This window comes from Biomphalaria glabrata, chromosome 15, assembly GCF_947242115.1.
Source record: "Biomphalaria glabrata chromosome 15, xgBioGlab47.1, whole genome shotgun sequence".
NCBI lineage: Eukaryota > Metazoa > Mollusca > Gastropoda > Planorbidae > Biomphalaria > Biomphalaria glabrata.
The window spans coordinates 11167029-11191517 of NC_074725.1; the positions used below are offsets into that span (position 1 = coordinate 11167029).

Genomic DNA, 24489 nt, shown 5'->3' on the forward strand with positions numbered 1-24489 from the left:
GTTGCACTAGACCACTTTTTGTTATTCTCTTTATATATATATATATATATATATATATATATATATATATATATATATATATGTGCTTTGATACATAGGGTTAGGGTTTACTGGTCGTTGGGATAAGCGTTTTGAAAAAAAAAATCGCCCCCCCCCCAAAGATCTGGATCCGCTAGTGTGTATAACCCTTGTTAACAAACACTGTTAGTGAACATTTTTACCAATTGTGTGATCTAGTAGGAGGCAGCTGCAGAGCTCTTCAAATTGATATTGAATATACAGCTTTACACCATGGTAAGTTAAAGAGATAGAAGGATGGATGGATAAAGATATAGATAGATAGATAGATAGATAGATAGATAGATAGATAGATAGATAGATAGATAGATAGATAGATAGATAGATAGATAGATAGATAGATAGATAGATAAATAGATAGATAGATAATGATAGAGATTTATTATTTTCTAAAATAATAAAGATTTTGTATAAGTACATCCATCCATCGATTCCTCCCAGACGCGCAACTTCAGTTCTTGAAATAAAGAAAAAAGCACAAAACGTTTGATGAACTGTCCACGTAAAATTGCTATAAAAAGGTTTCAATTCAATTTTCTCTATACTTGAAATGACTGAAGGTGTCATTCTACTGACTGCAATGGCTTTAAGCAGGGTGGAAGTGACACAATAGAATTAGCCCATGGAGGGGAGGGATCTAGCCTGATTGAACGGAACTTTCACTACTCTCTTGAGCTTTTTGTCTCCAAACCCAAACAATAAGTTGTTGTAAATTTGATTCTGTTGTTATAGGTTTGCTTCTAATGTTATAGGTTTGCTTCTAATGTTATAGGTTTGCTTCTGTTGTTATAGCTTTGATTCTGTTGTTATAGCTTTGCTTCTGTTGTTATAGGTTTGCTTCTAATGTTATAGGTTTGCTTCTGTTGTTATAGCTTTGATTCTGTTGTTATAGCTTTGCTTCTGTTGTTATAGGTTTGCTTCTGTTGTTATAGGTTTGCTTCTGTTGTTATAGGTTTGCTTCTAATGTTATAGGTTTGCTTCTGTTGTTATAGCTTTGCTTCTGTTGTTATAGGTTTGCTTCTGTTGTTATAGCTTTGCTTCTGTTGTTATAGCTTTGATTCTGTTGTTATAGGTTTGATTCTGTTGTTATAGGTTTGCTTCTGTTGTTATAGGTTTGCTTCTGTTGTTATAGGTTTGCTTCTGTTGTTATAGCTTTGATTCTGTTGTTATAGCTTTGATTCTGTTGTTATAGGTTTGCTTCTGTTGTTATAGGTTTGATTCTGTAGTTGTAGGTATGCTTCTGTTGTTATAGGTTTGATTCTGTAGTTGTAGGTATGCTTCTGTTGTTGTCTCCATCAGTCGTGGAAACGACTATAGTTCATTTCGTTTAACACTTTTTATGTGATAGTGTAACCCTATTCTCGAGAGACATTCCGGTCCACATATACAGCGGGCTAAGAATATGTACAAAATTTCAGCTTGATCCGAGATTGGGCGTCGGAGAAATAACGTGAACAAACCTTTGGCCAGACACACAGAGTAATTGGTAAACATATTTCTAATCGCTCAGATTTATTATTGTTATTGTAGATCTTTTACAAATTTAATTACATGACTGATCCAAATTAATTATACTTCGTATAAGCTTTTCTTTTTTTTTTTAAATATGTTTAATGTACTATTAGTTACAATCCCAACTAGGCGGCGATCTCAACAATAAAAGTTGTCATTATTATTACAAAACATGTGGTGGACCGGATTGAAACCTTTCCGCCGGGCCGAACTTAGTCCATCATTGTAATACACCGTCCATGCCCGCATTCATCACAACATGTTTCTATAGTGTAGTATATGCCCATGTATGCCTATGTATACCCTTAAGGCAATGCAAGCGTCTCTGGTGAAAGCGTCCAAGAAGTCAGAGATCATATAGCAATATAGTATCAGAACAATGATTACACTTAATAGAAATGAAAAAAATATATTACTTTTCATCCTGCTTGACAGACTCTGGTTGTCCTCGTGTCCTTGTGTGCAGTGTTGACTCTGTCTTACGCGAATCCTCTTAACCATCGTAAGTTGATTCTTTTGTTACAAAAGCTTATATCAATTCTGTCTGTCTGTCTGTCTGGTAAAAAGTTTGTGCACGTTATTTCTCCCACACATTTTTTAAAAATTAAACAATTAGAAAATTAACTATTGGTAATTAATTCTTTTGTTTGGTATCTCGAACAAGGGAAAAAAATTGTACTAGACTGAAGTGGTGGTATAAGCTGAATTAGTTCAGTTTATATGTCGCCTCTCTAAATTGAAACAAACAATATTTGACTATACAATTTTATCTAGTTATGAGCTCCTCACTGGCAAAACGGTTAGCATGTCGGCCTGAGGTGGCGTGAGCCACGAGTTCGAATTCAGGTCATTCTCCCACTCCCTTTTTTTAGCGGCCCCCGTAAGGGGAAAAAGCCGCTATTAGGTTTGTGCAAAATGTCCGTCTGTCCGTCTGTCCGTCTGTCACACTCAGATCTCGAAAACTAGAAGAGATATGAAAAATATTATTTCATCATTAAATGCGGCTTGAAAAGTTTAGGTGCAACGGCTACTTTTGGTTTTCTAAAAGCAAACCGTTTAATTTATAAAATTAATTATGCAAGCGATTTTTTCATAAAAATACACCAATTCTAAAACAATTACGTAAATGTAAGGGAGGCAATGTTACAATATGCTAACAAAGATGGACAATTTTTGTGTATTTTCAGTATCACTAAGTCAAATATATTTTAAAAATGTACAGGAAATGTTTACAACAAATATAAATAATAGTTAAAGATGTTTTTTCTGGTCAACTAGCTGCTAAAATTAAAAGAAAACATTTCTGTTTGTTTATAAAGGCTAATAATGCATTTTGTATGTAAATATCACGCACATTTTTTTAATGGACTTTTTATGCAGCGATTTTCGTGCAGTAGCGTAACGTCGCTACATGACTGGGCCCTAAACCAATTCCTTAAACTTTTTTAAAAAATCAGAATTTATTTATTTTTTCTTTAGTGCCCCCATCCGAATAAAAGAAGATTATTTTTGTGCGTTTTGTCTGTTGGTCGGTCTGTCCGTCACGATTAGATTAAAAAAACTAGAACTCTAAAAGCTATTGAAAATCTGATTTACACTTAAATGTTCCTCCCGTAACATCTCAATAGTTTTAAGTATCTAAAAATTGATTGTTCCGGATTTTTTTGTGCAAAACTAATCAACCCCAACAAATGTTTGTTTGCTCTTCTAATTTATATTACATTCAATTTCCATGCAAAAACACATTATCAATAATATGTTGTTCCGTTTTTTATGTAAATAGCATATTAATGCTAAATCAAAATCTCTATACTGACTTATATTTCATTAAGTGTAAAAATGTTCCGGATATTGTTTTATAAAACATGAATTATGCCTAATGATTGTTTGAAATCGCATAATTTACTAATATTACACTTATATTATTTGACAAAAAAAAAGTAATTTACTAGAATTTATTACTGAAAATTACTTTTTAGACATTTAATTTTTTTGCTAAAACATAACATAGAAGTTTTGTAATCGATAAAGAAAGTTCCGGATTTTTTTCTTACAAGTCGTCGCCAGAAATTTCCGAATTTATTTAAAAATCTACTAACTAATCTACTATTTTTATTTAATTTAAATTTAAATTTACGGCAAATGAATCTTTGAAACATTGTTACTTTTGACCATCGGATGGCTGCCTGGTCGTGCGGTTTTCGCTCTAGACTGTCGTTCAGATTTATGGATGGTCCAGGGTTCAAACCCTGCCCGCTCCCATCCCCCGTCGTCCTGCGGGAGGTTTGGACTAGGAAGTAATTATCTTCAACTCTGAAAGAACATCCGAAACATGTAAAACATTTTACATCAAAATTAAATCACCTCTTGAATATTATTTGCGAATATGCAGATCCGACAGGGATCCGACTTCGACGGGGGCCGCCTCTGAGTTTGTGTAACACAAACTCTCTTTGTAATCTTGTTGTAAATGCTTTTAAAATTCAATTACTTTCTTTTTTCTCCCCGCCCACCCCACCCCCTTCCATTTTCCCAACTGGTCCAGGTATGTAATCTGTAGCGCCCTTAGGGGGTGGCAAGTGGGACTAACGCCCCAGGGCCTGCGATCGTAGATTTCCTTGTCACATTCAGCTTCGCAAACCAGTTCAGTTCACATTAACTAGGACTTGTCACTCAATTATTTGGAAGCCCTCCCGGCATCTATATGATACCAATTGGCATGCAATTTTTTAACAAGACATTTTTGGTTTCAAATACCGTTCAGTTTCGGTCAAGTCATTGTTTAACAGTTCACCTTGGCATCAATAAAAACAAGTAGCCGGAAGCGACCAATTAACATAGATAATTTTGTAAATAAATATGACTTCCAATCGGATTTGAATAGGCAAACGCATAGTGATCAAGTTTGTAACATAATGCAACTTTTGATTATTGATTTTTTAAGGAAAATTAATAAAGAAATGTAGTGTTTTCTTGACTTTCGAGGGTAATACGTTCCGAGACCGCCAGCAAAATTTAAATTTCCGCGGTAATTAATTTAATATTAGTACACTATTTTTGGATACGAACAATATCACAAGACATCCCCTAACACATTAATCACCTAAACAACTATTTTTCATTCTCATAATAACCTTTACATGTCATCATCATCATCATCAAACACCATTTGAGTGAGGGCTTGAGAGGCTTAAATCCTCTCTTGCAAAATCCCTGGGCAGAAACCATGCTGTCTTGCGTAGTGCATAAATGTCGCCATACAGGTCGAGAATTTTTGGTTTCCCAGACCTGTCGAGACGGAGATCAGCAAGTCTGGGGCAAACATAATATGAGGCACGGTTTCTCTTCTTCCCCGCAGCGGGGGCACCGTGAATCGAAATTTGGCCATAGCCGTGAGAAATATGAGCCAACAGGACAATGGCCTGTCCTGCACTGTGCTATAATAGCTTGCTCAGGCCTGGACAGCCTCCACCACGGGGAAGTGCGGTCAGGGCGCCTCATGCGCTCCCAGACTCCACGGGCTTTTTGGGACTTGTCCCAGCACTCAAACCACTTTTACATTTCTGTTTTTTTAATTATAGCCAGAGCATGATGAAAACTTACAGCCTGTTCAGTGGATGGTCTCCGCATCGAAACTGCAAACACTACCACATGGTCCAAAGATTTTGACGTTACAACCTGTGACTGGGCAACGAACAATTGGTCTACACAGGTTGCGACGTCACAGGCCAGTGTTGAGGCCACTACTAACGATTGATCTCGATCGAACCAGTTAATATGCTTATACGGTTATTTCAGCCAATCAGCATGTAGAAAGTCTGGCGATGACGTAATCATTTTTTTCGAAATACGCTACTGTGCATATACATCGGATGGCATTGGGAAAAACAGTGCTCAGAACAAACAAAAAAAAAAAAAAAACAAAAGCGAAAAAAACAACTCATTTATTTATTTTGAATACCCGTAGTATAACTAACCCTTCCGCGAAAGTCGCATCTGCGAACGTCAAGGGACAACTGGAGCGTCCTATGTGATAGTTCTTCAAGAGCCTCCATTAGGCTTCGGCATTCGGAGCACGCATCGGGAGAGAAGAGACATAATATAAGTAGTAGTGCAAAGCGACAAGCCAGGAAATCTCCGTGACTGAATCCGTCAGTGACCGTCTAAGCAACTTTTTGGTTATTGCAAGTGTTTTGGTCCTCCTTGGTAATTAATAGTTACATTCCGAGTCCAGCTTAGCAGAAATTATTTTTATCTAGTTTGTTAATTTTTCATGCAAAATGTTTCTGAATTATTAGTTGCCGTTTATGAACATTGAAAGGCGAAATCTTTCATGCAGAACAAATACAAAACAGCATGTAATTGGTGAAAGGTAAATAGTACAGTGACTACGTAAGACGTACGATACTATATTTAGTAGCAAAAATAAGGCCTACCGCGTGAAAGGCAGACAAGCCCGTTAGCGTGATGTACGATACATATAGGCTCAGGCCGGTTCAGGGCCCCACATACGACACTCGCCCAGGGCACCGCGATCTGCTAAGGCTGGCTCTGTAATGTGATAGGATCATAGCGTATTGGGAAAGCTAAAAGCATGAAATATCGCTAAGCAAAAACAAATGGTAAAAATATTATTAATCGCACAGATTTATTGTTGTTGGCCTATCTATTACAAATGTAATCACATGACAGATAATTGGTACAACTACACTTAATATAAGCTTTATTTTTTTTAAAAGTATTTTGTTAAATAATATCATAAAGTACGGGGACCGCTAAAAATCTATATTCTGTATGCTCTTTCATTTAGAAATGTAACCAAGAAGCTAACTTAGACTTCCATTATCCTTATTCTATTTAATTTTTTATTTTTTTTAGTTTGCCTTAATTTTTAGAGTTTTTGATACAAAAAAGGTATGACCAAAAAAATTTTCAGATAATTGTAAAATTAATGGAAAGACTTACAAGAACGGAGTAATTATTCGGGTTCCAGAAATTTATTGTAACACTTATAAATGTGTAGATGGATATCCAAGCCTTTTGGAGAAAGGTAAGAAATCACCTTCACCTATATCTAAACAGTTAAATCGTTAGGGCACCATACAAGATTTTTTGACTGCCTTTCTCCATTCCTTCCTGTCTTTTGACCTTGGATAATTCTCTGTCTTGTTCATTAAATAAAATCTCTTTCAATGCCAGCCTGTCCATTCTTTTATCTTGTTTCTCATCGCTTTCTCTGCCTGTCGCTTCTTTTTTTTTTCCCAGGTTCTGTGCCTTGAAAGAAGGTCTTTGCGAGGACTTTTTGATATAGGCATACATTTTTTGTTTGCGTAGTTAGCAGTGAGTCTTGGACGCAGACTGCAGAGCTAGAGAGGAGGATCCTAGCAATGGAATTGAGATGCTACCATAACCCTAACCCTAAGCATTGTGTAGAATCAGAAACCCCATTAGTAACGAACCATGCCGAGAATTACTCCCTTAGAGCATGGAAGAGGAAGCGGGCAGTGAGTTGTAAGGTCGCCTTATCCCCGTACAAGGACAGACCCTTTGCCCCACATGGCCCAGTATTCTCTCTCTCAATTCCTTGTCCCGATCGTCCCCCATGCAGAGCTCGGCATTCATAAAGAATGTGCTCTATCGTCTCATCGTCATCGACGCAGTGGCGGCACCGTGTATCGTAGTTCTCCTTCCACCGTCCAAAGTACGCATTGTGTAGTCGATTAGTCATTCGCTAAAAATTTTTAATCAATTGACTTTTTTAGACTTTAAAACCTTCTATTTTTATAAGTATTGAATACTCAATGGCTAATATGTATGACTTCCATCATAGAGGCCAGAGAGAAGGAGTTTAAATTTAGACTTTAAACAAAAAATTGTTTTTTTTTTAAAGCATCAAGGGTACGTTTCGGCCTTCCCCACCTGTCCACAAAGGTGATTGGATCATAAATGCACTGACCACTCCATATACATGAACATTGCACTATATTCGATGAACATTATTATAATTATGTCCAATCGTTTATGTCTTCAACCTTTTGTTACCTATTCCTTTGTTTCTTAAGGTTGTGACTGGGAAGGGGAATGTATTCCAGTCAAAGGGACATTAGTTAAAAACTGTAAGACCTATACTTGTTCTAAATCTACGGAAGGCAGCAGCATCTCATTACTGGAAATAGGTAGGTGATTGATTTCCAATGGTAAATAATGCTGTAGGTTAAGGGTTAATTTAACTGCCACATATGTGACCGCACTTGACTATAAATGTTTCCTTCCCAAGCAAGAGAATTCCGACATTCCCTTTCTGATGAATGATGTATAAGATGGTTGGAAGAGCTGGCCACGCTCCACTAAACTGTTAAACCGTTGTTCTTTTTTTTTTTTTTTTATCGGAGCTAATTTCAAAGCAAACAATGAAGGGACATATTTGGCAGCGCTGGATTTACCTAGAGGCAACATAAGCTATAGCATCCTAAATATTATTTTGAAGATTAGGTCATAAGACCAGTGACTTCAGCTGTACTGGCAAGTTAGTGCAGTGGTACCTCGTTGTCCCAAATTATACTATCTTGGCTATTAATTATAACCTCTCGATAAACAGGTAAACAATTGACTGAGACATATACATAATAATAATAATAATCAAGTTTCAGTTACAATAAATAATGAGTTTATTTAGAAACAAAAAAAAAAGTTCATAAATGAATGCGGAAATAAAGCTCAACAAAAGAAAACATAATATTGAAAAATAAAAAACAGTATAAAGGTTCAGGTCAAAACAATCAAACGACCGCCATCAATGAGGCACACTACTGTCTCATCTCAATAACAAAACGATGGCTTAAAAAATATAGTATGAAAAAGATAGATCATAACAATGACAGTCATCCTTCAGATACAATACTGTCTCGTCTCAAAACAAAAGTTTGTCTTTTAAATAGGCCTACTATTCGGCCCTAATCTGGTCTTTACAGTAACCAAAAAAAAAACACTCACATATGTGAGAGGATAAGAGACTAAGTAGACATATAATATTTACAGAAACAAACTGATTAATAACAAATAAATATAGTCTACATAGCTCGTCATTGAAAAACACGTTACCATAACAGTGGCACACTCTCCATGTGTAACACAATCAGAGCACAACATGAGAATTATATTCATATTACATAGATACAGTTCAAAATAATGTATACTGGTCAGCTCAAAGACTCAAGGGAAAGTGGCAACGGTATACAGTCAAATTAGCCTTAAATAGTGTATTAAAGGGGACTAACTCTTCTTGACAAACAAATGTAACTACCCTTATTAACCTCTCTTGTCACACAAATGTTATGTTATGTTGATTACTAGAAGCCACATATCTCTAATAGCTTAGAGCCTTGTAAAGTCTAAATCTGGTAGATAGGTTTGGACACTTTTAGTACGAATATCAGACGACTATAACCACAAGCTAACAACAGTCACAATCCTACATTTCCCCAGACAGAAAGACATTTTATTTTAATCCAGATTATCAGCGATCACTTCAACCCAAAGCGCGATGTCCTACTATTTGTCTGCGTGAACATTGCATGCTGTCACGTATCATCAATTATGTCTGATGTCAGATGTCAAGATCTATGAAGATGCTATGATAGATGTCACGTTGGAGATTATCTTGATCTGTATCACACCATTAATGATCGTGTTTGCCGAGGATCTTAAAATATTCTTTTAACAAGATGATCGTATAGAAGTAGCTAGGTCTAGTTGATAATACGATCATTCAGAATGTTGCCAGTTGATAAGAGGATCATCTAGATTCTAGATCTAGGAATTACTATTTGACAATACGATCTAAGTATTTTATTGTATTCAATGAAGAAACTGCTCTTCGTCTAAAACAATTACTTTAATTTAGAACTTGAAAAAGCTATTCACAATAATTACAATAGTTAAATGGACTTGAATAGAATAACTGATCTACACAATAATATAACTGAGTTCTAATACAAAATTGATGTTATCACTAACACGTTCCAAAACAAGACTGACGTCAAACTAGCCTCTTCCCGGGCTTCAGAGCATAATCACGTGATAAACAACTTTACTCTGCAAGACCAACCAATAAATACAGCTCAACATACAACAATTAACACTTCGAAACCAATCGCTTTCATTTTGAAACTGAAAGTAAATGCATGCCTGGTTTTTCCCGAGCCAGCTCAAGTCCCGTCGACAAGCTAAATATAGACTATTGCCAAATATGGATACAGTGTACGTGACACATGCTTTCTTACAGGCTGACAAAGAGAAACCCACATATTTAGCCGTATCTGTAAATACTAAAGGATTAATTTCACTTGTTGGTATCCAAAAAAAAAAAAAAAAAAAATACCAATTATTAAATAACTATTTTTTATTTATTCATGTGTTATCTATGCCAATAAATGATTGTCCAATGTTTCAAGCTGATCCGAGAATGGGTGTGGAAGAAATTACGTGTACAAACTTTTTACCAGACAGACAGAGTGAGTTGATATAAGCTTTGTAAAAATGTTTAACGTTATCATGAGAGACCTCTGCAACAATATCGACTCAAAACGCAATTCTACTCGACGTTTTATGTCAGAATGGTCGAATTTCTCCCTGATCTCATACTCCATTATGCTGACGACTTTTGTGTTACAAAATCACAGAAGTCCATGACAAGACCTTTTACTTAACAAGACTATGATCTTTGGACAATCACGCAAATTAGTTGACAAATGCAATTATATATATATATATATATATATATATATATATATATATATATATATATATATATATATATATATATATATATATATATGGGCGTAGCCTGGAATTTTTCCCGGGCTTCAGAGCATAATCACGTGATCAACAACTTTACTCTGCAAGACCAACCAATAAATGCATCTCAACATACAACAATTAACATTTCGAAACGAATCAATTTCATTTTGAAACTGAAAGTAAATGCATGCCTGGTTTTTCCCGAGCCAGCTCAAGTCCCGTCGACAAGCTAAATATAGACTATTGCCAAATATGGATACAGTGTACGTGACATATTACCCCCCGCTTTCTTAAGCATTTGTATGGTAATAGAAATGCGTATAATACATGAAAAATTATTATGACATTATAACTTATTTGGTTAGTACTAATGTGAAAATGTGTACATATACAAAAATATTACATATGAAAAATAAAAAATAGTTGAGATGCTACAAGATGATTGTAGTTACACAGTGAGTTGTATTATGTAATCACATTTTTGATCATGATTCATAAAAATATGTATAATGTCTTTAAACATTAACAAGTTATTGTACACTTGATGTCACATTCGAAATAAAATAAGACTATAATAAAATATGATAAAATGAGTATCTTTTCTTCGAAGGTACTTTGTATCTGTAATAATAAAATATCTGTGAAGACAAAATGTAATGATGAAACTTAAGTAATTATTTTATACATCTGGACAGTGTGTCAGCGAATACATTGAAGTGACCTGGTATTGTCTTGACATCAAACTGGTCAGCGAAAACCGCGGTCGCAACGGCGCTCGAACATGATGAACCGTGCTCGTATGAAAGTGTACGATCCCTAGTCAACCAGCGCATGTTGACACTTTGGCACGACGGCTGGGATTCTTCGGACAAGGGACGTGAGCTTCACAGGGCAATGAGTAGACCAGACAAAGGGATGCATGGTGGCAATTGAATCGTGCGGAACAGGCGGTCCTAGCCCAGTTCCGGGTTGGACACTGTCCAATTGGTGCTTACCTCGGACGGTGGAAGGAGAATTACGACACACGGTGTCGCCATTGCATGGAGGACGACGAAACAATAGAACACATTCTTTATGAATGCAGAGTTCTGCACGAAGGACGATTGGGACAAGGTATAGATAGAGAGAATACTGGTTCATGGCCGACACAAAGGCTGTCCTTGTACGGGGACAAGGCAACCTTAAGACTCACTGCTCGCTTCCTCTCACGTGCTCTAAGGGAGTAATTCTCAGCATGTTTTTCGTTGTAAATGGGGTTTCTGACTCGGTAGTCCATGAGTTGTAGACTCCAATGTGTTAATCGTCCGTTTGCCATCTTCTTTGAATTCAGAAATGCTAGTGGTGCATGGTCTGTAAGTAGTGTGAAGTGTGCACCCAATAAATATTTGGTGAATTTGGAAATGGCCCAGACAATGGCCAGACATTCACGTTCAATAGTGGAGTCACTGGTCTTATGACTTATATTATTGTGTAGATCAGTTATTCTATTCAAGTACATTTAACCATTGTAATTATTGTGAATAGCTTTTCCAAGTTCTGAATTAAAGTAATTGTTTTAGACAAAGAGCGGTTTCTTCATTGAATGCAATAACATACTTAGATCGTATTGTCAAATAGTAATTCCTAGCTCTAGATGATCCTCTTATCAACTGGCAACATTCTGAATGATCGTATTATCAACTAGACCTAGCTACTCTATACGATCATCTTGTTAAAAGAATATTTTAAGATCCTCGGCAAACACGATCATTGATGGTGTGATACAGATCAAGATAATCTCCAACGTGACATCTATCATAGCATCTTGACATCTGACATCAGACATAATTGATGATACGTGACAGCATGCAATGTTCACGCAGACAAATAGTAGGACATCGCGCTTTGGGTTGAAGTGATCGCTGATAATCTGGATTAAAATAAAATTTCTTTCTGTCTGGGGAAATGTAGGATTGTGACTGTTGTTAGCTTGTGGTTATAGTCGTCTGATATTCGTACTAAAAGTGTCCAAACCTATCTACCAGATTTAGACTTTACAAGGCTCTAAGCTATTTGAGATATGTGGCTTCTAGTAATCAACATAACATAACATTTGTGTGACAAGAGAGGTTAATAAGGGTAGTTACATTTGTTTGTCAAGAAGAGTTAGTCCCCTTTAATACACTATTTAAGGCTCTGTTGATTGTATACCGTTGCCACTTTCCCTTGAGTAATTGAGCTGACCAGTATACATTATTTTGAACTGTATCTATGTAATATGAATATAATTCTCATGTTGTGTCCTGATTGTGTTACACATGGAGAGTGTGCCACTGTTATGGTAACGTGTTTTTCAATGACGAGCTATGTAGACTATATTTATTTGTTATTAATCAGTTTGTTTCTGTAAATATTATATGTCTACTTAGTCTCTTATCCTCTCACATGTGTGAGTGTTTTTTTTTGGTTACGGTAAAGACCAGATTAGAGTCGAATAGTAGGCCTATTTAAAAGACAAACTTTTGTTTTGAGACGAGACAGTACTGTATCTGAAGGATGACTGTCATTGTTATGACCTATCTTTTTCATACTATATATTTTTAAGTCATCGTTTTGTTATTGTGATCAGACAGTAGGGTGCCTCAGAGATGGCGGTCCTTTGATTATTTTGACCTGAACCTTTCTACTTTTTTTTTCAATATTATCTTTTCTTTTGTTAGCCTTTATTTCCGCATTCATTTATGACCTTTTTATTGTTTCTAAATAAACTCATTATTAGTTGTAACTGAAACTTGATTATTATTATTATTATGTATATGTCTCAGTCAATTGTTTATCGAGAGGTTATAATTAATAGCCAAGGTAGTATAATTTTGGGACAACGAGGTATCACTGGACTAACTTGCCAGTACAGCTGAAGTCACTGGTCTTATGACCTAATCTTCAAAATAATATTTAGGATGCTATAGCTTATGTTGCCTCTAGGTAAATCCAGCGCTGCCAAATATGTCCCTTCATTGTTTGCTTTGAAATTAGCTCCGATAAAAAAAAAAAAAAAAGAACAACGGTTTAACAGTTTAGTGGAGCGTGGCCAGCTCTTCCAACCATCTTATACATCATTCATCAGAAAGGGAATGTCGGAATTCTCTTGCTTGGGAAGGAAACATTTATAGTCAAGTGCGGTCACATATGTGGCAGTTAAATTAACCCTTAACCTACAGCATTATTTACCATTGGAAATCAATCACCTACCTATTTCCAGTAATGAGATGCTGCTGCCTTCCGTAGATTTAGAACAAGTATAGGTCTTACAGTTTTTAACTAGTGTCCCTTTGACTGGAATACATGCCCCTTGCCAGTCACAACCTTAAGAAACAAAGGAATAGGTAACAAAAGGTTGAAGACATAAACGATTGGACATAATTATAATAATGTTCATCGAATATTGTGCAATGTTCATGTATATGGAGTGGTCAGTGCATTTATGATCCAATCACCTTTGTGGACAGGTGGGGAAGGCCGTAACGTACCCTTGATGCTTTAAAAAAAACAACAACAATTTTTTGTTTAAAGTCTAAATTTAAACTCCTTCTCTCTGGCCTCTGTGATGGAAGTCAGACATATTAGCCATTGAGTATTCAATACTTATAAAAATAGAAGGTTTTATAGTCTAAAAAAAGTCAATTGATTAAAAAAATTTTAACGAATGACTAATCGACTACACAATGCGTACTTTGGACGGAGGAAGGAGAACTACGATACACGGTGCTGCCATATAAGAAGAATTTTTTCCAACAGAAATGATAGAGATGAAAATTCAACTATGACTGTCATAGCGAAAACAAATGGTCTTAAATTCTATCCAGGTTTGGTAGGAAATCAAAAAGTACAAGTGCTACTTGACACCGGAAGCACATCTATATTAATCAAGAAATGTTTTGTCAAGTCAAACCAACTAACAGGCAAATCAGTCCAAGTCACAGCATTCAATGGCACTGTCAGCAGTCTACCAGAAGCCATAATACACATTAAGACGCCATTCTTTACCGTCCAACCGAAGCCTTGGTTGTCCGCGACTTACCAGTTGACTTAATCATAGGCAACATTGAAGGAGTCAGAGACTGCACCCCACAAGAACTTTTTAGAATGGGCGAATAACATTGAACGAAATCAAGAATGTTATGCAGTAGTAACCAGATCAATGACCAAACCAAAAGAATATTTTTCATCCGAACGAGCAAGCCAAAATGAATCAATACCTAAGACTCAAGTACAAACCATTCAAAATGAGATAGAACCAGTAATCAGAACATTACCTGAAAAAGACGATGTACTGCCACAATTCCAACATGATGAATTCAAACATGAACAGAAGATCGATTCGTCATTGCAAAGACTTTATAAGAAGGCGCAAGCAAACAAACAATCAAAATTCACAGATGAACCATATTTTCAGAATGGTATTCTTATGAAGAACAGTCACAATAAAAACGAAACAATACAACAAATCCTTGTACCTCAAAGATACAGAAGAGAAATATTGGCAACAGGACATAATCTTCCACATGCCGGTCATATGGGTGTAACCAGAATGAAGAAAAGAATCCTTCAAGAATTCTATTGGCCAAGCATCACCAAAGATGTCAAGAAGAATGTCAGATCTTGCCATGTTTTCCTAATGAAACGTCGCAAACGCAATACAATACAATCAAATCAAGCCACAAAGTTGATGAGCAAGCCAACATGGACATCCCTACTCACTGAATGCCTATCCCTAACTATCACAAGTCCATCCCCATCTCCCACATGTCCATCCTTAACTATTGGCAACAAAGACTCTATATCTCAAGTCTTATACGAGAATCCAAGAACACTACCAGTCAATGCTGCATCATACAGAGACAATTTATACGACAAACAAGATAGACAATGTAACAATGCAAATATCAAAGAATCCACAATACATCCAGATTCAAACTCATCAGAGATAGAGACAGCATGTCAGCAAGCCTCAAATATCAGAAACTTTGTCATATCAGCATGTGAGCAAGCTAAAGAAGCCACAGCTAAAGCAAACAGAAATACTCAAGCTAGTGTCAACAAAACCAGAAAACTCAGACAGTTGAACCAGGAGACAAAGTATGTTTATTGTTACCAGACAAGAACAACAAGCTATTTATCAAATGGCAAGGTCCATTTTCAGTACTCAGAAAAATCACAGATGTTGACTATGAAATTGACATTCATAACAAGAAGAAAATATACATTGAATACAATAAAATACTTAGATCGTATTGTCAAATAGTAATTCCTAGATCTAGATCAGTGATTCCCAAAGTGGTCTATATAGACCCCCCCCCCTCAACTTCCCCCCCCCAACCCGCGGAAAAAAATTATATTTATGTGTGTGTGTGTACATAATAAAAAGAATAGGTTCTTCCTGAAATTAGTGGAAAATTTTTAGACTCCCCGCAGCGCTCCCCCAGAGCGGGACGAAGCCCCGCCTCCGAGCACTATTTCTGGTATTGAAAGCCAACAAAATGCATATTCTGAGGTATCTACAGTGCATTATCTTGGTATTAAAAGTTTTTTTTCAAAAACCTAATGTGCTATTCTTACTGACTTAGACCCTCTCGCGCCGTTCGGCGCATTTTCCAGCAACCTGTTTCTGCAACTTATTATGCGTAATTCATTTTGTCGGAGAACATGTCCCGCAAAACCTCATGCGACGCTCTGTCACAACCTTGCTAAGGGTTCGCCTCCCAGTTCGGCATATGATTTCTTTGATTTAGACCCGATCTCTATAACTGACTCCTAAAATCTGTCTTTGTTGAGCCACATTTAGTGTCTTTCAATTACGGCAGATGACTATTCACACTTTATTAATGGAGCCCAGCCACTGGTATAAATTTGTAACCTCTCTTGATTACGATCTTGGAATTACATGCCTGTATTTCGCTTTAGATTTTATATCGATAAGGAAAGTTTTATCGTCAAAATCATCTGTTGAGGGGTTTTAAACTAAAAAATCTCTGGAGTTTTTTTTTTTTTTTTTTTTTTTCAAAGCCCTTCATTAGCTTAGCTACGCTCAAAGAATTTTAGTGTGTAATTTGCTTTTTTTATATTGAAGAAGTATTTTTTAGCATCAAAACCCTCTGAAGTGGGATTTAAACTCAAACCCCCCTAAGGCTACGCTCATAGCATTTTGAGTGCGTAATTTGCTTTTTTTTTTAAATATTGAAGAGGTATTTTTCAGCTTCAAACCCTGCTGGCGGGGGGTTAAAACTCAAAATCCCTTTGGCTACACTCATAGATTTTATAGTGTGTAATTTGCTTTTTTTTATATTGAAGAGGTACTTTTTAGCTTCAAACCCCAACTGGAGGTGGGGGGTAAACCCCAAGCCCCCCCCTGGCTACGCCCATGTATATATATAAAAAAGCCAAAATAAATATATATTGTTGTAAATATAGACATAGATATATTATATCTAGACTGGAAACCGGAAACAAATTCTTATCCGCGATTGATCGATTCACAGACCTATATATATATATATATATATATATATATATATATATAGAGAGAGAGAGAGAGAGAGAGAGAGAGAGAGAGAGAGATAGATAGATAGATAGATAGATAGATAGATAGATCTATGATAGATAGATAGATAGATAGATAGATAGATAGATAGATAGATAGATAGATAGATAGATTTTTATGTACGTAACTCTTTTTCAAGCTGTAAGGGAAGTAGCCCCAATCAATCTTTTCTGTCTTAGAAAAGTAATGATCTTTAGTTTTCAAAGTTTAGAAATAATGCAAAATCATTTCTCGGATTTTCTTTAGAATGGGCTATTAATCACAGAACTATATATTCACGGAAATATATGAAACAAAGCCATTTCCTGTTAGTTTCCATTGAGATAATGTTTCAAAAATCCTAGATCGAAATAGGTCATGTGTGTTGATTTTTATTATCTTATGTACATTTAAATAGATTGATTACCTAGATCTTTCTAGATTATATATCTAAAAATTGTACAATAATAATTATGAGAAGAGTACTCTTATTTGTGATGTTCAATCACTATATCTAGATCTAAAAATTAAATTATATATTACATAGGTTAGGGTTTAAAAAAACACTTTACTACTTATAACTACTTTACAAAACAACGCCTTGTTTCAACTTTTGAAAAAAATTCACATTTTTGTAAAGAACAGCGTATCAAGTTATTAGGAAGAGTCTGTTGCTGGAAACTGAGGAGCCGTCTTTTGTGTTGCCTGAAGACTGTAATAGGGACCTGGAGCGAAGCAGGGAAGGCTGTCGTTGGTCTGTATTCAAGGTTTGGTAGAGAAAGGAGTTGTAGAATTAGGAACAAGACTTTTTAGGAATGTAGAAGGCTGTTATGTGCTTTTCTTGTTGAATAAACACACGTATTTATTTACTGTAGAACTTCGTTGAGTTGCCTGCCTAGATTTACAACAATATCAACATCGAACGTAAAGCATAACATCAACAATTCTATGTGTCATTGAATCAATGAGAGATTTATTCGTTTATGTCTTAAATTTAAAAAAAAACTGTTTGTTTCTTTAGATTGTGACTTTAAAAACAAATGCACTCCAGTCAATGGGACATTAGTTGAGGACTGTATCACCTATACTTGTTTTTTGTATGAGAACGGTGATGAAAGAATAGTCAATATGTCCTCCACTAAAATAAGTAGGTATTAAATTTCAATTGACAAGTAATTACTTAGACTTAGACTTAGGTCCTCCCGCGCCGTTCGGCGCATTGGGCGGCAAGCTGTCTCCATAAAGATCTGTCAATGGCAATGTCAGAAGCCTCCTCCAACCTGGTGTCCACTGTTCTGAGGTCATCCATGAAGGGGTGTCGCCAAGTAATACGAGGACGTCCCTGTTTGCGCTTTCCTCGTTTTGGCTTCCATGTTATCGCAACTCTTGGTGTGCGTAATTCCTTTTGACGTAGAACATGTCCCGCAAACCTCATGCGACGCTCAGTCACAACCTCACTAAGTGTTCGACTCCCAGTTCGGCATAGGATTTCCTTGTTTGAGACCCGATCTGTGTAACTGACTCCCAAAATCCGTCTCAGCCATCTCTGTTGAGCCACATTTAGTCTTTTCTCAATTTTGACAGATGACTTCCATGTCTCACATGCATACGTAGCCGTTGGAATGACGATTGTGTTACTAGACAAGTAATTATATTAGGTTAAAGGTTAAATTTAGATGTGACATATTTGACTGCACTTGACTATAAATGCTTCCTTCCTACTCTGCCATCTTTAATAACCTTGAAATTTAGGGGAATTCCTTTCAGCTGAATGCTATGAATAGGGCTGCAGAGATTTGGGATGGTCTACTAAACCATTTTATTTTTTGTTCTTAGTGAGGTTTCTTGTTGCTGTGGTCGGTCTATAGTTCTTTTCCTCATCTCCCCACCCCATATTCCTTTTTAATGGGATTTAATATACGAGAAAACAAGTAAAGGTCATAGCTGTGCTAATATTCAACCTTATCATCCAACTCCACTTGAGTGAGGGCTTGAGAGGTTCAAATCCTCTCTTACAAAAGCCCTGGACAGATGCCCTGCTGTTGTGAGTAGTGCAAGAATGTCACCTCACAGAGGTAAAGAGCTCCTAGACCTATCGAGTCTGGGGCAGTCGAAATTAATATGAAACACTGTATCAACTTCCACTCCGAAGTGGGGGGGTGGGGCATCGTAAGTTAAGGCTTAACCAAAGCAGCGCGGTCGGGGCGCCTCCGTGGGCATGTTGAAACTTATCTCAGCACTGAAACCACTATTCCATTTTTTCTTTTTTTTTTTTAAATTGTTTGGGATAAAATTACAAACAAGGGTTATAATTAAGATAATATTACAAGCAAGGGCTTTAATTGTGATAATATTACAAGCAAGGGCTATAATTGTGATAATATTACAAGCCAGGGCAATTTTCTTTTTTTTTAAACATTGCTTTTGAAGAAGCAGAAAACCTTCCAGTTTCCTCATTCCCCTCCCCCATTCCCAGCCTCAAACTGGTATACAAACGTGATTGGAGCATAGCGCAGTGAGCAAAATTAATAATATTTCATATTTCACAAATGTATTATTGTTAGTCTAGATCAGTGGTTCCCAAACTTTTTTGTCTCGTAGACCCCTTGCCATGTTTTCTGATTTTCGGTAGACCCCCTACTCAACTTGCAAATTTTTTGCAAATTCATCAACATTATTTTTAAACAAATTTCTAACTGTAGTGAGTTGAAGAGTGAACATGTAATTTAAAACTACACAACTACGGATATTATGTTTCATATACGAATCTGTTTTTCTATGAATTAGTCTTTCTAACATTGATATTAATTAATTAATTAATGAATATGCCATAAGTATCATTGTAAAAGGTTTCGCAAAGAGCAGTTGCTCGTGTATTTATTGATCTTTCACATTTGGCTCAAATATTAAATCTGCGGAACTGTTTTTATTAACAGGAGAGGGGCAAAGGCGAGTAACTGGAGCCTAAACCAGCTCTCGTGAGTCAACCTTAGGAAATATAAGGAGACGGTGACCATTACCGCCATGTATCCCTGGGCCGTCCCCTCTTCTTCTTTCCTTGTGGTTTCCAGGCTAGGGCTTGCCATGTTATGCTGGATGCAGGCTGGCGAAGGGTGTGACCTATCCATTTCAAGCGTCTCTGAAGGATATCTAATTCAATGGGCTGCTGCTTTGTTATTGCCACAGTTCCTCATTCGAGATCTTGTCTGGCCAGCGGATTATAAGAATCTTCCTCAGGCAGCTATTGTTGAATACCTGGATTGTTTCATGGTGGTGATGGTGGTTCTCCAGGTCTATGCTCCATAAAGTAGTATCGGCTTAACAATGGTGTTACATAGCCTAATCTTGGTGGTCGTGCTTTTTTCCCTAGATCCCCAGGTGTTCTTCAGCTGATGGAAGACTGCTCGAGCTTTACCATGGCATCGCGATTTGGAAACAGATGCCAAGCAGATGGGTAAGACGTGGGGACCGTTGGAGACTCTCGCCCAGAACCGAGATGCCTGGAGAAAGCTGGTTGTTGGCCTATGCCCAGAAAGGACCACAGGCATAGATGAGATGAGATAAGATTGTGACCATTAGACAGTTTGTAGCACACAGCGCTACACCATGTCAGACCAAACTGTATTTCTATCTTTTGCAAAGATTTATATAAGAAGCTTTTAATTTTATAACTCATGCCACCGAAGCGACCTTAAACTGTATTGTCGATTAAAGAAATTCTTTTAATAATAACAGATGTATGTTTGTGTAAAACGGCTGGTAAAATCAATGTTTGAACTTTGCTGTTTTCCGTATGTTGCTATAAGTAAAGAAATCTTGAAAGACGCTCACAAACCAAAATCTTCTCTATATGATGTCGAACAGAGATTTTGTGGGTCTATTCTGAACTTTGAGTAATCGAAAGTTGTTCAAATCTTAATTTTTGTCAGGGTGGCATTGTCTCAGATGATCCTCCATCGTAACTGGTCTCATATCGTCATAAAAGAGTCACTTAGGCAACTGTGTGTTTGACAAGGAAGGAATGAATCCCAATTTAAAATAATTAATGATGTACTGTCTACATTTCTTTTTTTTTCCTCTAAATATTGGTTTCATGTAGACAAAATTAAGCTATTTAAATAAGTTGAACTTGAATACAACAATGTTTCGTTTCAATAGCAGGATAAATAATGAAAGGATTAACTCGGGTACAAATCATATATTAGTGTATGAAATAAAATCATTTATTAGTGTATGAAATAATGACATTAATGGAATGTGAAAATTAAGTAACGACCTGTTTAAATGAAATCTATTACCCTAGACCCCGTGGACATCTCATAGACCCCCAATTTATTTTATTTTTTTACTTTCGTAGACCCCTTGGAGGTCTTCGTAGACCCCTGGGGGTCTATATAGACCACTTTGGAAATCACTGGTCTAGATCTAAAAGGTAGTAAAAATCCCCTTTCAGACCTAGTGATTTATAGGGCAGAAACAGAAAACTTTAAAATCATTTGACCTATAGATCGAAAGGTCTAAAAGGTGAACATTCTGCCCTCTAGATCGCAATGTCCGAAAGAGGAACTCTACTACTAGTTGTAGCATTTGTTCCACTAGTCCAAACACACAAACAAACGCAGTAAACGTTACTACCATACCTCAACCCCAGCCTTGACTTTGGTTTCCATGCAGACATACTGAGCTAGATTACACTTTACAAGAGCTAGATTAATCTTTACAAGAACTATATTGCACTTTACAAGAAGTAGATTGCACTTTACAAGAACTAGATTGCACTTTACAAGAACTAGATTAATCTTTACAAGAACTAGATTAATCTTTACAAGAACTAGATTGCATTTTACAAGAACTAGATTGAACTTTACAAGAACTAGATTAATCTTTACAAGAACTAGATTGCACTTTACAAGAACTAGATTGCACTTTACAAGAACTAGATTGCACTTTACAAGAACTAGATTGCACTTTACAAGAACTAGGTTGCACTTTACAAGAGATAGATTACACTTTACAAGAACTAGATTACTATTTATAAGGCCTAGATTATACTTTACAAGAGAATTTTTTTTGTAATTGTATCGTTCACTCGTTGAATTTATTTCATCTGTTAGATGTGTACATCACCAACCTGCTTTTTCATCTATTAGATGTGTACATCATCAACCTTTTTTTTTCTGCAGTGTGTGAAGACAAAGATGGCATTTGTCGTAATCCAGGAACTGAATTTAAATTAGTTGTAAACGATAAACTTTCTGACAATTGCACATGTGAAATTAAAGAGAACTCGATTGATTACAAGTGTAATAAGGACATCTGCCGAAGACGGAAAAAGCCTTCTGTTTAAGTACAAGATCATTAAAGCTTTGTCTCATTCTGGATAAGTGTTTGGGTTTTGCTTTACATTCCTAGTTCACATTAAAGAAATATTATACACTGACATAGATTCATAGCAGAAAGCAACTTGCAGCAGATAGGCTCAGACAGAAGCAAATTGAGAGCTCTCTAGACTGTCGCGGGGACACACATTAGAGAACCAAAAAAGGAAACCTTGCCGAAGACGGGCGCAGACGATTAAAACAAAACTTAAATAGACCCCCCCCCCACTCAGGGGGGCAAAAGCAAAGTATGCGGGTCATAACTTAATTTGCGAGGTCACTCATCCTTAATCTTCGGAATCTTGTATTGCAATAATTAAACAATCTGTAGCTAAAATACGTTTCAGTGGAGCACATCATTTATATGAACAAAGAGATATTATCTAAATACAATAAAACTAAAATGTCCTAATGTCCTATATGCGTGTTTGTTATTAAATCAATGGAAAGGTTCTGTCTGTGAGCATCTTAATGTTTGTGTACGGTTTATTTTTTGGAGTGGCGAATCTCGAATGTTTAGCCACGAGGAATTATGTACATTTTATGTTTATTACTCTGATTTCTGCAGTTTTATTTTTAGCTTATATTTTTTTTTCTTTTTCGGCTTCTCATTGTCATGTTTATAGGGCAGATCATGTTGAAAAAGTTGTCGAGATCAGTGGCGTAGCAAGGTGCTCGTGGGCCCGGGTTCAAGTTTATGATGGTGCCCCCCACCCACTAGAAGGGTAAATGAAAAAAAAATCCAGTCACCATGTATGCATCAGCAGGTTATTAAAAAAAAGTAATTCCTTTGGTGGTAATGCTTTATATAACACAATGACTGCAAAGTAAAATTATATAAGTATTTGATATCTTTTGTTTATATTTTTAAAGTGCCCGTTTTGGCCCTATTGGTCTTGGGCCCGGGTTCATTGAACCCCTTCGCGCCATGGATGCTACGCCACTGGTTGAGATAATAAGATGAGTTTTTAGATCGGCCAGCTCTCAAAACATTTTGTCTTTTAATTGGCTGTTGTGTGACAAGTTTGGGGCGCTAGATATGTATGCAACATTCCCTGGAAACACCCTACATGGGCATGTTGCGTGTATTTATGTTTATCTATCTTTTCTTTTTGTCTTGATGTCCTGTGATGACATGTTTTCCCTCAATATGGGAACCAGACTTCCACATGAATGGCCAAAGTCAGACTGTTGGCTGGACCAGTGCGAGATAGCAGAATGTTGTTGAGTTTGGCCACTTATATATCATTTAAGAATATTTGGCGGATCGGGTACGGTAAACGGCGTTTATTTTTAGCTATCCAATAGTGTTAACTTTAAATAAGTTATTAAGTTCTATTGAACATGAATGTGTCGTGCGCATTTAGGCATCGCCAATTTGGTTTTGCACCGTTTTTTACATTATGTGTTGACGTAATTTCATTCTCACTTCCTGCTTGTCACTGTATGCTGTGTGGACCTTCTTGGGGATACACTGCTCTTGATCCCCTCTCTCTCTCTGGTAATTTTATAGATGAACATAAATCTGAGAGGGTTATTCTCGTGTCTGCTCGGTTCGATTCGACATTACTCTTTCAATATTCCTTTAGTAGAGCGATGAGTGGGAGAGAGAGAGAGAGAGAGAGAGAGAACAAAATGTATGAATACCTACGCTCAAAGAGTAAACCGAAATCTATCAACCAGTTTAAGAAACATCTCATTGGGGTTTAAGTTGCAGTGTAAACAAGGGAAAATCTTGCAGACATTTACAAGGCCCTGAAAATATACGAGAGAATTCTCGTTACATGTATTTCTGAAGACCTGTCATCAAAATGTGGTAAGGAATAAATGGGAACTCCAGACATCCCTCAGTACTGTATATACAGGCGCTCGTGTAAGTGTACAGACATAATTAGGCCCCCCCCCCTACCATCAAAGAATCGCAGTGTTCCTTTTATCGATAGAGGTCGTACTTTTGGAGTTCACTTTGTCTCAATTTAGTTGTACTCCTAGGACAGCCCTGCTCACTGGCGGATCCAGAACTTTGGAGTGGGGGGGGGGGCGATTTTTTTCCAAACCCTAACCCTAACGCCCAGTAAACCCTAACCCTATGCATAAACGTGCGTACAGCATATAAATAAATATATATATATATATTCGACATATGAGAATAAAATAAGACTG

At 36.6% G+C, this 24489-nt stretch overlaps 1 protein-coding gene across 3 annotated transcripts; it reads left to right on the top strand.

Annotated features, from left to right (window-relative positions):
* Window positions 1-121: 121 nt before the first annotated feature.
* LOC106050842 (uncharacterized) lies at window positions 122-22332 on the top strand. Of its 3 annotated transcripts, XM_056011943.1 has the most exons (6): window positions 140-294; window positions 2026-2092; window positions 6527-6640; window positions 7653-7766; window positions 17970-18095; window positions 22132-22332. In XM_056011943.1, the coding sequence occupies exons 1-6, from the start codon at window positions 292-294 to the stop codon at window positions 22293-22295; spliced, it is 588 nt and encodes a 195-aa protein (XP_055867918.1). In that variant the 5' UTR covers window positions 140-291; the 3' UTR covers window positions 22296-22332. The 3 variants fall into 3 exon arrangements, with proteins under 3 accessions (XP_055867920.1, XP_055867918.1, XP_055867919.1); XM_056011945.1 differs by lacking the exons at window positions 17970-18095; window positions 22132-22332 and adding an exon at window positions 17589-17886 and having other exon boundaries at window positions 122-294; XM_056011944.1 differs by lacking the exon at window positions 7653-7766.
* Window positions 22333-24489: the final 2157 nt, after the last annotated feature.